Source organism: Aythya ferina (assembly GCF_964211825.1).
Source record: "Aythya ferina genome assembly, chromosome: 1".
NCBI lineage: Eukaryota > Metazoa > Chordata > Aves > Anseriformes > Anatidae > Aythya > Aythya ferina.
The window spans coordinates 25,764,453-25,780,656 of record NC_140296.1 but is presented as its reverse complement, the minus strand read 5'-3'; the positions used below and the strand labels follow the sequence as shown (position 1 = coordinate 25,780,656).

The window sequence follows — 16,204 nt, the reverse complement described above, 5'->3', positions numbered from 1 at the left end:
AACTTTAAATATTCTATTTTGAGCATCGCTTTTGATTTAATTTGGGATTATATTTGTGACTGAAACCAGGGTGTTTTACTTGTTTGAAGATACATCAAAGGAACAAGTATTCTGTTACCATTCACAATGTAGTATCTAAGGGAAAACATACATTATAACTTTAGGAGCCTTGGAATGCTCACTGCATTTCTGTGCTGTTTAATATACTTACTGTATGCATACTTCAGAGGAACAATGTAAACTAAGCCAGATATGAATAAATTGTACCAATCCGTACGTACCATATAGAAAATGTAATAACCTTTAGATGATCTCTTAGTCGTAAAAAAGATTTATTTTAGCCTTGGAATATAGCAGCAGAAAAACTGCAGCTACAGGACACAGAAGAGTATACACCTCTGAAGTTTTTATTATACAGTTATCATCACTCGTAAAGGTTTCATGTGGAGACTCACATAAAATTCCAATGATTCAGAAAACGTTAGTTTAACTAATAATTCTTTAATTTGAATTCCTGCACAGAACCAGATGGCTATTTCCTGTGGTTCTAGAGCTCATCTGGAAAAGGACTCAATAGCAAAGGTTTGTTCCCTTTCTTTCTGTGTACCAGTACTCAAAATATTTCCATTATTTGTATCTGCTGTACAGGTTTTACAATTAAATAAGCAAGATCTGCAAAAGAATGGAAGCTGGAAAATAGGAAATGCTTGCCATTAGTGGAACATATGCTCCATCACATACAACGGATGTGTTCTAGATTTCAGGCACCACCAACTTTGAACTGGTTTCAGTTATTGTTATGATTGAAGGATTCCGTTTTCCTAGTTGAGAACATCTTACAAGCAGAGCTTCAAATTCCTGACTTAATTGGTTACTAGAGACAACTTTGGTTTCCTGTCATTAGGAAGTAAAGTTTCAGGCACAGTCCTCAGAAGTTAACATTTTGTAACTGATGAGTTAAAGCTGCTGCAGTGGAATGGTCTCTGTTCAAGTGTACATTTTCTGCCAGTAGTGGTGGTGGAGTGGAAGGCAAATGATGAGTTCACTTTCATTGATTCTCTTCCACAGCAGGAGCTTGTTATCTACGGATCTTGAGGGCTGTTCAAAGTGAGTTAGGGGTAATTAGCAATAAACTTTGAAGAGTATCTCAATCAGTGGGGAAAGTACTGTACTGTAATTTTTCTGTATTACAGTAAAATTTTTGAGTTTGTACTCAATCTACTGAACGGTCCTGTTCAGTGTGTGGCTCTTGTGGAATAAACAGGGATGCATAGGCACAGTCTTATCTTGCATCTGGTTTTCTGATGTCTTGGCTGACAATAGTTGACAAAGCACAGGCATGGAATTTGTATTACAACAGACACATTGCTGGACTAATATTTTTGAGCATCATTAGATATGCTCATCATGTTGAATGTTCTCAAGAGTAAGCTTTGTGTATGCTGATGTTTGATACTTGAAACTGATATATATACCCAAATAGTAAAAAGTCCAAAAAGTCCTTTAAAAAGTCCAAAAGAAGTTACTCTGGTAATGTTCAGCCCCTGGTAGATCTTGAACTTTTTTTCTTCTGGTTTATCAAGTGGTATTGGAGCAGTGCACTGGAAAAGAGTTCTTATAAATACTGGTGTGTTTATGTCAGCATCCTCACAGAAAGAAAAAAAAAATAGGAAAAAAATAATAATAATAATTTTCCCAAATAAGAACAAATATTTGACATGGTACTTGCATGCTTGTGGGACAGAATACACCATTTACAGTTAGTCTGAGTCCTAGAAATGTTGCTGCTATATGAAGACCATGTAGCTAGATGGAGACCATGTAGCTAATAAATTGGAGCCCACAGAATTCCTTCATGCTGTGTTGAGGCACTGAGTATACATGAACTTTCATCTCATATTTCACTCATATTTCTTAGCATCTTTGAAGGGTTTGCTAGGTAAGGGAGAAGAATCGGAACAGCGTTTTAGCTTTTAATGCAGAAATACAGTTGGCAGGATGAGAGTATCCCCCCTTTGCTTCTTGTTTCTCCCCCTATTTCTGACTTTTTTATGAGAGCATCATCAACTGATTACGTGGCAATGTTCTGTTTAAAATATGTAGCACATTTCATCACTCTACCTGTCCCAGGTCTGGAAAGGAAGGACTACCACATTGGGGAAAAAACTGCTGAGTAGGCAATAGGTATTAAAAATAAAAAAAGATGCAAAATAATGTTTGAGAAGTTGGGATTTCTCTCTGGGCTTAGTGGCATCTAGAACAGTAGAATAAAGCTGTGATAAGAAGCCATGTGGGATTTATTAAGACCAGAATTTCACCCTTAATTTAAGTCTCAAGACATCAATATTGCTGTTCTGCTTCTAGAATTGTTAATGTACGTTAATGAGTCCATAAATAAAGGCATAAATAGTCCTGAGAGCAATGAACATAACACAGGAGCTCCTTTTTGCAAAGTGCACGCTATTACAGGATGGCAGTCATGCAGCCTCTAAGAGCTTTCCTTCTGGGACTAGTAAGTAGTCTTGTGTTACTGGGTACAGGGTGGCTCACCTTCACCAAAAGACCCAAAAAATCCACACCATATCCACCATTAACTCAGGGCTAGAGCTCTTTTCTAAGAGGCAAAAGCTATAAATTTCCTTAAGCCAGAAGCTCTTACATAATAAGCTGAACATCTTCCCATTTTTTAACTGAGGTTTGCAATTATTAGCTTTAAAGGAATCTCTTATCACCCAGAGATACTTAACAGATGAATTGCTGGCTCCTAAAGATTTTGCGTAGTATTTGGCTTGCTGTCCTAGATACAATCATCTAAATTCAGCTTAATTCAGCAGTGAGTTCAGAAGTGATTTGTGGGTCTGAGTCCTGTTTGCTTAGGAGCTGTCTTGAACACAAGACTAGGAGTGATCTCTGCAAACCCAGAAGGCAGCCTCCGGATTGCATGGACAAACACATCTGTGTGATTATTATGTCAAGGCCAAAAGTGTAACCAAACAATAGACTGGGAAAACTTGTAGCAGGAACATAAAATACATTTGCAAAAGAACAAAAGAGGTGACTGGAACATTGCTGGAAGTATAAAATGAAAAATTACCTTACACAGCAGCTGTTACTTCAGTCCTGTTTGTTACTTGGACCATCACATGCTGGAAAAAAAAAAAAAATCCATTCTTTAATTGCATTCCTTTAAGTGCCTTAACACATTGTGTGTAATCTCTGGAGATCATTGAATCTTTAATGAAAGAAGTGTTCAATGCAAACAACAAGGGATGCTCCTGGTTTTTTTGTTTGTTTTTTTTTTGTTTGTTTGTTTGTTTGTTTTCAATTGTTGTTGTGTGGTTTTGGTTTTTAGGAATAATAATAAACTTTCAAAAAAATGTTTTGGGGTAGCAGCTGGAACCTGCATAGTTTTTACTGTGTATTCTTAAGAATAACAGTCTTTATGCAGCCCTGTAGGGTTATTCTCCAGTGTTGATTGTGTTAACTTGTGAATTTGTTGGGCTTGTTCAGCCAACCAGACAGATGTACCCAGTGGAGCAGAGGATGTAGCATGCCATTCCACCTTCCTCCTTCACTTTCCTCTTCCTGGTACCCCCAGTTCCCTGGAAATCACAGGCTGTACTGCTCAATCTGAGTTGAAATCCAGGTTTGGATTTCTGCTGTGCTTGATACGGTGTTGTCCAGAATGGAAAGCTGCTCTGAATTAGGTAAAGCAACAAGAACTTGGACTTTTCATACCCTGTGCCTATATTCTAAATGTGAACTTGATTGGCAAGTCGTTCCCTTTCAGCTCTAGCTTTGTTTCACTGTAAGAATCCAAAAGTTCTGGTTTGCTTCCAGTACAAAACAAAAATAGTTTACAGCCTTTGAAAGCTGTCACAAAACATGTTTATTGTCCTGTAAGCCAGCTCTCTTGAAACACTTCACTCATCACATAAATGAAGCCATCTAACTACTTGTCATTTGTTCACAGCGTTCTTACTTTCGAACTCTCCTTATGTACGGGTTCCACTTCCTTGTATGGTTTCTGTGTGTCAAAGAAATCAGGGATACACAGTGTGGATTTAAACTCTTCACCAGAGAAGCTGCCTTGCGGACTTTCTCAACTCTCCACGTAGAACGCTGGTAAATTCTCTGTTTTTGTTGTTTTTTTTTGTTTGTTTGTTTTGTTTTGTTTCTCATTGAACGTGGTTTTGAAAAAGTAATTTCAGCATTGCAGCTACTATGAAACATGATGTCTGTGCATAAATCCTAGCTGCCCAGTTTCTTGATGAATTACAGTACTACTTGTATAGTAAAAATACCTTGGTATTTGCTAGGAATTCTATTTTATTCTTAAGGTCTACTTCAGGAATTAGTTCATTTTTCTTTTTGTGAAGGTAGGGATAAGGGAAACAGATGGACTTGCTAAGTTTTAAACTAAGTTTTGACTTTAAAATAGCATCCAATGTAAACTGCAGGAAGGATTGTAAGACCACGTTGCAGAGATTTTGGATAACATCCTTGATGCCTTCCTTGCAAGTCCATTTTACTTTGGCATGTGGTGTAGAAAGAGTTTTGTAGTACTCAGAAGTAGTACATTTTGGTTTTGCTTTGTCAGACCAATAGGTGATTGATTAGGAAAGTGGACTCTTCTCCTCTCTCTTCACATCTAAAAGCAAGAAAACCCAATCAGACTTTTTTTGTTGTTGTTGTTGTCTTATATTCAATTATATTCAATTACTTATTTCTGAGAGTCCTCTCTCCTTTTACAGATATGAGCCCTACAGGCAGAGTAAGAAATGGAGAGAAGCTCTTGTTTTGCTATGGAAAGTTGATAGTTAATAATCCTATTCAAAACTTTTAACAAACTATTTTTATGCAATACAACCTCACAGTTGAGTGTTCCTTAACCAAAGCATTTTTCCTAATGTTCATATCTGACAAGATACTGGTAATTGCTAAAGGCTCAAAGAAAAAGGAAATACCTTTATTTTCTGGCTGGAATATCTAACGAGAGGACTACTGATAGATTTCAGTCATTTAAGGCACTAGAAAATGATGCATGATCTTTGAATTACTTTAGAACTTTCTTTATAATTTAGCTAGAACAGTTCCCTTATGAGAGTGACAGTCATGATTATTGTTATGAGACTGAAACGCTGTTTCCCCATAAATACCAGAATTTCTGTAAACTTCCTAGTCCACAGTTATTGCTTAAAAGCATCATGACAGTCCCCAAGTTTAATTATCATCAAATCTTTTCAAATTACTGTGTTCATCCCAAAAAAAACTCCACAGGCTACTGCATGCTACAGGGAGAAGAATTACTGACCAGTGTTCCCAAAAAAATGCCTAATCCCACAGTCTCAGTAAAATCCATTACATCTCGTTTTAGGTTGAGTTTTGGCAGTGGTAGTCACGCTTTATCACTCCTAGAGATGGGCTTGTGAAGGTATTGTTTGAGCACACAAATTTGGTGTGTATGATGCAGCTTCTCTTAAACTGGATCTGGAATTTTATGTGTTCAGCTTCTGCAAAATCACTTTCCTGGCTGAGTGGTTTCCTGATTGCCATAAAGAAAACCGTAGCTGAGCTAGAATCTTGATTTATGCTGCTACCTCCAAAACCAAACATGATTTATAAAACTGTAAATTTCATATTCAGGAATTTTCTAAATACATGGCTAAACATGTATCAATAGCCCAGAAGTGCACATCTCAAAATTATCCTATTTAACTTGACTCTTTAAGTGGTTCAAGAAGGAAATCTGAAAGGAATGAATTAAAACAATTATTTTAATCTGTGAAAATGCAATCATCAATTTTTATCCAAGAATACAGGCAGTGATAAAGGGATATTGTTAATTTACTTTATGGTAATTTTATTGATAGTGTGGAACACACCAGCACTTCAGGACTTGGTGTGCTAATACATTGTGCTTTTATATGCAGCTGTAAAATTAGCCTTCAGTACTTGCTTTTTTATTTACAATAATCCAGAAACTAATCCCGTAAATGTTTTCCTTTTTCTCTGAAGCTTACTGGTTCATGATGAAGAATATTTTGTTAGTCAAAAAAAAAAGAACAGCTCAAATTCTTCCCAAAAGCAGCTCTTCAGATACTTCCAAGTCACAAATCTGCCAAAAGTAATATTTATTTATTTATTTCCTTTAATTTGCTGCCAAAACAGGCAATATGCTGTCTGCTTTTCTACTCCTCTGTCTTTCAGGCAGTTCTTGTGCTTCCCTCCCTTTATTTTCATACCTATTGGCTAATTTCAACCAAATCTGACAGAACAGTAAAGATTTTAGGATGAAAGGCTTTGCCACTGCTGAAGAAAATACTACAATATGGACTCAAAAGTTACTCATCAGCTCCATAGCTAACATCCAGCTTGTGCAAGTGGAAGCTAACATTTCAGTGCACAGAACAGATTATTGTCCCTTTCCCAGTCAGTATTTGTAAGATCTGGAAAAAAACTGGGGGAAAAAGAAATAAGAAAGTGGGCAAAGTGAGTATATTAAAGGAAATAGTTGTTTTAAGTGAAATGTCCATGGTGTACAGACAGTTGGGACAGCTGCAGTAGGAAACAGTGTAGAGACATCAGCCATTCATCTCACAGAACTATGCACCGGATTTCTTTGTATTTAATGATGTAATAATCTGAAGTAATCCAATGGTAGAAATTCCTTATGTTAAATAAAACTGGCTTCTGATATGTTTCCATCACTTAGCTTATGTGTAAAAAAGGAAAACAAAAACTGGTTAGATGTGGAAGTTCTGTCACCTCGTGAGTATGAAGCTGTCAGAGGAAGGACTATGGGGCCTTCTTCCTACAGCTGCCTGATGAACTCAATATTCTGCATTATATAGTATCCCTAAATGAGTCGCAGAACAACTCATTCGTACTGAGACCATTGGCAAGGGATTGGAGAGAAACCTCTATGTTGATACTGGACAAGAGGCTCTGAAATCTGTCTATTACCACGCCTGCATCATGTCGGTGGTGTTACTTGGCATCTAAAGAAATCATTTGATTCTGTTTGAATCTTAAAATCCCATTAGTTAAGTACTGCAAGAAGAATTCATTTGAGTGCTCAGATACTCTGGTAATAATGGAGGAGAGTGCTAGGAACTTGCAGCAAACAAGCAGTATTTAATAGGATGATATCCATCTGAGAGCCAGAAGCATGGTCATAGAGTCTGTCATGGGTTCCCCTGCTGCTGGACCAGCGTGTGGTGAGTTGTTTAAGGGAATGAATGCAGGTTCTGCAGGAGCCTGGTCTGTCCTTTCTGCTCAGGTTTTGTGAGGCTCCAATTTCTGGAGGTGCTACGGAGTTGAATGAATTCTTACATGGGGTCATATTTAGACTAAACACTGATATATGATATATAACATTTAATAAGATGTTAATATAAAATGGTATACAATTGGTTTTCTAATAATCCCTGCCTGAACTGTTAAGTTAATTGCTCAGCTGTATTATAAGTATGTGCACCTGAAGGACTGGGTTTCCTTCTATCTCATCTAGAGTGCATCTGCTTCTTATCTAGCATCTGAAGCAAAAGAACAAGGGACAATATTAGGGTATCATTCGCTTCCGTCTAGTGCAGGACCTCTAAAACATGCCAGATGAAGTGTGGCCGAGAAGTGCCCACTTCCTACCTCTCACTACAGAGGGATGCTGGACAATTGGTACAGGAGCTATCTCTGTAGGTGACTGAAGTTCAGCAGGGTAAATTCCACTCACGGTGTCACAATACGTAGCAAAAATGTCAGGCTGCTTGTGTGTGAATTGCATCAAAAATATAAAACTATTCAGGAAATACTGAAAGTCATGGATTAGGGTGAATACGACTAACCCAATTTTGTATCTGAGGCAGGTCAATTTCTGGGCCATATGGGCAGTGTTGCTTGTTTCTGTAGACAAAAAGCCCAGAGAATTCTTCCCCTTGGAAAAAGGAATTCTGAAGTGTCTTTGCATACCAGGGAGTAAGTAAGTGCTCAATTAAGTGCTGAATTAGCACTGGGTAGCAGTAGACTGCACTGTAGTGCTGGGTTTTGTCAATACTGCCATAAGGCAGAGCAACACTTATCCAAGCAATAATACAGGTGTTTTGTCTGTATGTCTCACAGCAGGCTGATAACAAACCTCACTCAAAGACCCAGTGCTGGGAGCACAGTCTCTTTCTTGGAAACTGAACGTCTCGCACTCTGGTCAATGTAAGCAATGTAGCTGTCCTGCTGCTAGGTAGGAGGGAGCAAAAGATTTTTTTAGTTTCCATACTTCGATTGTTACCAGAGACACGAAACACAAACGCTTGTGGTGTTTCAAGTGTTTAACTTGTACCACCTTTAAATGGAGCCTTGTGTTTCCATACCCACTTTTCACAGGAAAAAATTGCAAGGGGGTAGTGACAGGACATCACAATCTTCCTTTATATGATTCTATGTCTGCCTTTGACAGATTCAATCATGAGGAAATAAGCAAATTTCAGCTGCAGCAGAAATGAAAAGCTAGTTGCTCAGACCTCCACGTTTTTCTGCTTTCATCGTGCTTTTCTCTTCCAGTTGACACCGAGTTGTATATCACCTCTTTAACGTTAAAAATACTACAAGATTAAGACCACAGTTGTCTTCTTGCTACACTGAATTTAATTTATAGATGCTTATGTTTAGGAAATCTTAAAAGCAAACTGTTTTATTGTTACAGTGATGAGAATCATAACAATTTTTCAAAAGAGACCAAGATATTTCCTGGAATATTTTATTACTTGAACTCTAAAGTTCAGAAAGCATTTGAAAAATTAATAGATGCTGGAAACTGTTTATATTTTTGATACTGAGAAGTCATGCTTGCTTCGTATACAAGATTTCTTTTGTAAGTGGTTTCTTCTTGTATGTAATTGTCCTTCGGAGAGATGGCTGTATGTATATGAATGCAAACTTGAAATTTACTTTCTACATAGCAAAGTTTTGACATTAGTTTGAAATGAGAGCAACCTTTTGAACAGCGAGCATATGCTTTGTGTTTTAGGTTCTGAATCTGATTATACCACTAATCTATTTTTCACAAATGGATGGAGCACATTTTTTAAATTAAAACCTAAAAAAAATTAAAAGAGGTATTTTAAAAACATAATAGAGACGGTTGGAATTACTCACTTTCAGATTCCAAAAGAAGCTTTACTTCTGCATCTACAGTTTTGACCTGGAAAAGTGTAGCTTTCTATGTTAAATTATAAAGTGCAAGAGGAAAACTGGGAAATTCAATTGCCTCACTGGCAGAATTTTCCATTTCCAAAATTTGGTCGTTGATATTTTTTCTGACTACAAAAAAAAAAGTTCATCCAGCCAGAATTTTTTCTTTCCTTACACAGAAGAGCTAGACGTGGCAGCAGTTATTATCCTACCTGGAATATTGATAAAATAAGAGGAAATTCAAAATACAGTTTTTGTTCTGGCTTGATTGACATAATTTTGTAAAGTAGCAATTTATAGTGATATTAAGCAACTTAGAAGATCATTGATTAGATAAATTGATTAGATTAGAATCTTGACAGATTAGAATAGATGAAAATGTTATTACTTTTGTCTAAAAAAATTGCCTTGTGCACTGAACAAGCCATTTTTTCACATTTAAAACACAAAAAATTCAGTATAAAAATGTCACATTTGCTTCTTCAGTTTATCACTAACCTCTAAATGTGAGTCTGTAAAATATATATATATATATATATATATGTATATATATATATATATATACAGAAAAAGAAGCATTCATTGTTTAAATAAACAGATAAATACTGGTATGGAAGGATGTGTTTCCACCTCTTTGGCATTGTAGATGAACACAAGCAGTGGAATGAATTCTTTTTTCCTGTTTTTATGCATGACAAGTAGAAACGTTTATGGACATCTAATCAACACAAAAATATTTTGGTGTTACAACCATCTCTGTTTTGTCTTGTAGAAATAAAAAAATGCTGCTCCTAGCAGGAACATGTGGGCTTTCAAAAGCCCCAGTACAGCTGGAGCATGACAGTATATTTCATTCTTTCTTTGGCCATCGAAAGTTTTGTCTGCCCTCTAAGTTTGCTGGAACAACACATCATCTCTTTGTTGTTGAAAAGTTCTAAATTTCTGTTGCAATGGTATATCAGAATGCCAAATTTCGATATTTGAAACATTTAGTATTGGAGCAGCAAAGCCAAACAGCAATTTCAAATTAATTACCAGATATTTATTCTGCAAATTTTTTTTTTTTTTTAAGAAGAAACATTTTACAGGTTCAGTTTAAAAGGGATTGAATTCAGCTAAACACCTACCAACCTGGTGTTCAACCGAGTTTTAGCCAGCATAGCTTTAAATTGTAACTTAATCAAAAGTATTTAGCATAAACACAACCACACGGAAAAGTTTTTCTGTGTTTTATACTTGATGTTTGTGTTAATTAACACATAATGGAGCCACTATTAGGAGTAGGTGGGGAAATGGTTCACACCGTGTATTTTGGGGTAACTTCAGGTGCTTAAATTAGAGCCTGAACTTTCTGCGTGATCAAGGAAGAGTGTTAAGCTTTTCTAGGAATTCATTCAAGCTGGAGCCAAATGTAGGTGCTCTAAACTGTGATCCACACCCAGGAGGTGCCTACATCCGTGCTCTGCAGGAGGATCCCCTGGAGTACACGGTGGGAACAACTCCCTGCTGTTCCCAACAGTGCTTCTGTCACACGTGAACTGCTCGCAAGTGGCTGACGTGCTGCTTCATGTCAAAGCGCGTGTATTGCACTCATCAGCTCATCCACTGGTGTTGCTTTGATCTCTACAGCTGGCTCCAGCTAATATACCCACACCAAAATCCTGGCTAGGGAAACTGAGTACTTCTGTGCTGCCTGCAGTTGGTGGTCTGCAGTCTGAACGTAGGATCAGCAGTGTACTGAGTACCCTACAACCTAAATTCCCTCATTAACTCTTCTAGCACGCATATGGATTGTGCTGGAAGGTGATAGGGAACAGCTGAAGGAAAACAGTACCCCAGCAGCATCCTACAAAAGTCATTCTCCTTTCAGCCTCGAATCGAGTTCTTTATATTTCAGGATATGTTCACTGTCACACAAATGACAACCACATGTAACAGTATTAGCGTTCAACTTGATTAATTCCTGTCCTTTTAGTCCTATACTTTGAGCACTGTAGTTCCCCAAACTATTTAGTGTTGCTCTACTCTGATGTATATTGCTGACATTCCGGTAATTGGTTGTCCATAGGAATTGTTGCAAATAACCATTAGTTCACCAGGCTAATACTTCATGGAGTAATATTTTTAGAGCAGTTCATATAGTATAATTCATCAGACAATTATTCTGTGTCTCTTAAGATTTTTAGTCAGTTAAGTAGTATGTATTGCAAAATTAGATTTACTCTTAATACACATGACTCATAAACATTCAAAGGTGAATACATGGGTTTTTGGCTTACAAAGATAAAATGTCAGCAAAAACTCGAGTAGTACAATTTCAGTAAAGGAGACCGTGGCATAATTAATAAAATGATATTCAGCCCTAATTTAAAGAAAACAGCAAAATGGCAAGGCTGCTTGGCACAGATACAGTTGACTGAGGAAAAAACAATAAAACAAAAAACATTAATTTATTCCTGTAACTATTTCTGTGACAATTAAAAGGTGTGTGTCCTAATCAAAATCGAGTAGTGGTTCTAAATTCTCTGTATAAAATACCTAGTCTCTGTAGATAACTTTTGTTTATGTTGCCTTTGCATGTTTTAATGCTGTTGAGAGTAGTATCAGTGGTTCTGTTTCCACGTACTTACCGTGTGAATTCAGGTTGATGCGTGTGTGGTAACGATTTCACCAGCAGGCCAGTGTGCTTCAGTGGGAACCTAAGTGTACGTGTCATACCTGAGTAATTACTTCAAAGTAGCTTCTCTTGTTGTTGTGTTCATTAATAATTTTGCAGAAATAGCCTGCACTGCTTGAAGGAGAGGGTGGATCGAAGTACAAGGTTGTATCGAAGTAGAAGGAAGTAATGTCTGAATTTGGCTAGCCACCTGCTAAAGTATGTCTTTTTGCTTGCTCTTGGCCACCTTTCTATCCCACAGCTGTGGTGTCAAATGGAATTGCTAGGGGCTTGAATTCAAACAACACTTGAAGTATGAAGAAATAATGTTATTTAATTATTTTATTGCATACATTTTCTCCAATGGCAACAGATGATTATTTTTGTCATTTTAAAAAACAATCAATTTGGAGTTAGTAATGAGAATTTAAGGAGATTCTTAAAGTATGAAGTTACGGAGAGAAAACATGGGTTAGTGTTGAATTGTGTTTGACTGCCTCACAGCGGTATTTTCAAGACCTAAATAAGTTGTTTTGCAACTTCTGTTCCGTTGGCTTCAAACTGGAAACCTTACCAATAGCTTGGCTAGAACATTTCTAATTCCTTGACCTTCAAGGTTTAGTTCCCTGGGAAATGAATTTGTGTTTGAATTTATCTTGAATCTAACAGAAATCAGATATGGATGGCCACTGTTGTGTTTTGTTTTTTTTTAATACAGGCTAATATCTTTAAAAATCAAAAAGGTGGTGATTTCTGTTTTGTTTTGTATTTTTATGGGAGAGGAAGTCTTTAGCTTGAGTTTCAATGACCAGCAAGGAACAAGAACAGCCCTACTGGTAACTGAAGACTGCAGAGGGGGAAAATAAAGACCTAGCAATCAATAAATTTAAGAAATGTGACCAACATAACCAAAAACTTTGTAGTTGTGATTTGCATTCACCCTTGTCAACAGCAACTGCCAGTAACTTTGTATGCTGATTTCTACAGAAGCATTATAAGCCATCGTTGCCAAAGCACTTTTCTAATATCAATAGCCTCAGTGCCTTAGGCTCAGAGGGCATATTTGAGCATATACTTGTAAGAATGAAGCACACAAACAATTTTCTGTGCAGAGAACAGTGAGGATTAAAGCTCATTTTGGAGAAACTAGACAAGGGGGTTAGATGACTTAATTAGCGTAGGATCACTTCCCCAGTTCATTTTGCTGCACAGCCTGTGAACAATTGTGCAGGGGAAAAAAAAAAAAAAAGAAAAAAAAAGACAGGTCTTTAGGGTTTTTATGTTGTACATTAAATGTTCACTGGGTGAAGTACAGCTGTTGTTCAGCCTCTGTTATGCACACTACCTTCTCAAATCACTTCTGTGTTGCTGCCTTTATTCTTCACTTAGAAAGTACAGGGAGAAAGTATCAGATCAGCATAAAAACACAGCAGGTAGTCTTCCTCTTTGGTGAAAGTAGTAGAGATGTAAATTGACATCACACATTTGACTGCTTGGTCTTCAAAATTTTCTAAATCATGATTGTGGCAGAATGAAAAGTGAGCAGTGGTCTGAGCTCAGCATGACACACACCTTAAGAAACAGAGTGCAGTGAAGTATTGTTTTCTGTACATTGGCTATTTTCTTAGTCATTCAGTCAAGGAAATTAAATTCCCTTTCATGTGCATCAGACCTGTAGGGAATTGGTACCAACTTCATAACTGAGTGCCAACCTGTTTTAAATTACGCTAAGGATTTAATTAACAGTACCACCACCTTCCTTCTGGAAATAAATATCACTGTATTTTGCTATTTCCTGTTCTATTTCAGGGCATTTGATGTAGAACTTCTTTACATAGCTCAGCACTTGAGAATACCTATAGCAGAAGTTGCTGTCAACTGGACTGAAATTGAAGGTAAGGAAATGGTTTATTTTCTTGGTAAGATTCCTTAAGTGTCACTCCCAAATAAATAAATAAATAAATAAATAAATAAATAAAAAAAATCTGAAGATGAGTCTTCCCAGAATGTATCGTTTTATCCAATTTTGATAGTACACAGCCTTTTTTCCATAAAAATTTTGAATTTCATGTCTTTGCCTGCCTTCTCACATGGCATGGTAGCGCAGGCACAGGAAGAGTAGGTGAATAGGTAACACTGGAGAAAAAGGTAGGTAATTATTCTGCTAGGATAAAGCACTACTTCAGCAAGTCCTCTTGCAATAATGTGTTAATAAAAATAGTGCAATTATAAAATGCTCTGCAGGAAGCCTGACCATCATTGTTTATCGATTCAGCTCTGTTTCTCTGTCTCTCCTTCCAAAATTCTCAACCCATCTATTAAGTCTCCTCTAGAGCACCCTCTCTTCAGATTTTGTTTGATTCTTTGAAACTTGTACAGAGATCTCTTACTGGGGTACTAGAAAGAATAGCTTTATATATTTTTCAGTAGCAAAAACAACTTAAGAGGTACTGCTTGCATACTTCCTCCTATCAAGTGCAGTTCCTTCTTTTTTTCTGTATTTTTTAAGCTGAACCTTTTCTCCTCAACAAAACCTCCGAACAACAAAAAGTATAACAAACCGTAATGGTGACAAAAGGTGCAAGAAAACAGAGAACATCCTAAACCAACTTAACTATAAAAGAGACTATTTTCTTTCAATGCAGTTCCGTTTGTGCTTCCTAGCACAAATGTTAGCAGAGATGGAAGAGGAATTGGTTTCATGGTGTGTGTTCCTTACCTTGTCTGAAGACTGGCCAATTCATGTTACTGTCTTTCAAAGACAATTTCCAAAGAGTTTCCAAAGTTGTTCAGAAATCATTTCCTTAACTATTGGTATTCAGGTTCCTATTTATTTGAACAAAGCCCTGTCTCAGAGAATACTGTGCATCCTGTGGCATGCATTGAATTACTGTACTGCTGCCACTCATGGTATAGTGTAATATACCATGCAATACATTTTTAATATATATTTTTGTGATATTTTTTATGACAAGGTGTAGGTTGTAGGGCTGAATGTGCTGAGAATGCAGAGGTTCATGACTAGTAAAAGTATGTTTTGCCATTGCTCATTTTTTCTAACAATGTCCTTCTGATTTTCTTCTTCATTAATCACAGGTTCTAAGTTAGTTCCCTTTTGGAGCTGGCTGCAGATGGGCAGGGATCTTCTTTTTATACGACTGCGATATATGACTGGTGCCTGGCAGCTTGAAACAAGAAAATGTAATTAGGTTATTTACATTTTCCAAATGTATTATTATACTTAATGGAACATGAGAACAATTTCAATCAAGTTAAACGGTGATGAAAGCTGAGGTAATTCTTCATTGCTCCTGCTGTAGGTTTCCTTTTTGCAGCATGTACGTGTTTTGTAAGATTGTCAACAGGGAATTTCTGCAATGTTCTGAAAAGAGAAAGCATTTCCAAAAAAGATTTTCTTATCTGGTGGTCAGGTTTTTATTTTATTAAATAGTAGGGTTTTTTTTAACATGTCTTATCAACTCACTCACAGAGATATGTCTGCTTTTGTCTCATCATACATTTGGAATTTCTCCTAGTGAAATTTATACAGATTAGAAAGAGGCATTCTATTCTACAAGGTGCAATATTGTGTTGTGAATGACCACAACCACTTATTTCTGTAGTATCTGGAAATATATGGCTCTATTGCAACTTGGAATGATCAATCATGGCTCGCTCTAATGTGTATTTAGATTCAGTGTAATGGGAAACATTAAGTGGGTTTACTGAGTTGTAACAGTAATGTTCGTTAAGGCTGTTCTAAGGACTTTCAGTAGTCTCTTGACATTCCAAGTGTCGTTGTCTGAAACTGAAATAGTTTCTGAGATCACACTGCAGATCACCTCCAGGCTGTAGGAGTTCCAAGAGAAAGCACACTTCATTCTAAAATGTTGTCTTTTATAAATATGTTTTGTTCATACACACTAATTAAGACCGCATGCTGAAGGCTAGGAGTCCTTGGCATCTCTGAATGTGTAGTGAAAAGGGTATGGAAAACTAATGCAGAGCATGCAAAAATGAGACCCTAGGCACACTGGGGGCCTGTGCATTGACAATGCCAATTTCAAATTCTCGTACTTCAAATGAGATCAGAGAGGGAGAGAAAGATCTCAGGTCTTATTAGTAGTGCCATACCTTATCATAGTATTCACCTTCAGTGCTTTCAGAACAGTTGTGGACTGCCAAAGACAAATACAAATGTGAACAGATTTAAAGAATGAAGGGTATATGGTTGTATTTTCACATTTTTAACTGGTGATTCTTATGTCTTCTGCAATGGTGTACTGCAATATTGAGTTTTGCTTCTGTTAGGGTTACCTCAGTTTTCTGTAAATTGAAGTGCTGGAATAAATTCTCAAAAATATA

At 36.8% G+C, this 16,204-nt stretch overlaps 1 protein-coding gene across 1 annotated transcript in view; it reads left to right on the top strand.

Annotated features, from left to right (window-relative positions):
* The window catches only part of ALG5 (ALG5 dolichyl-phosphate beta-glucosyltransferase), a 22,844-nt gene extending 6,640 nt beyond the window's left edge, over positions 1-16,204 (top strand). Inside the window, exons 7-10 of the mRNA XM_084507079.1 lie at positions 523-582; positions 3,974-4,125; positions 13,649-13,734; positions 14,936-16,204. Of these exons, the coding sequence (XP_084363205.1) occupies positions 523-582; positions 3,974-4,125; positions 13,649-13,734; positions 14,936-15,048 (411 nt within the window). The 3' untranslated portion in view covers positions 15,049-16,204. The remainder of the gene's footprint in view (positions 1-522; positions 583-3,973; positions 4,126-13,648; positions 13,735-14,935) is intronic.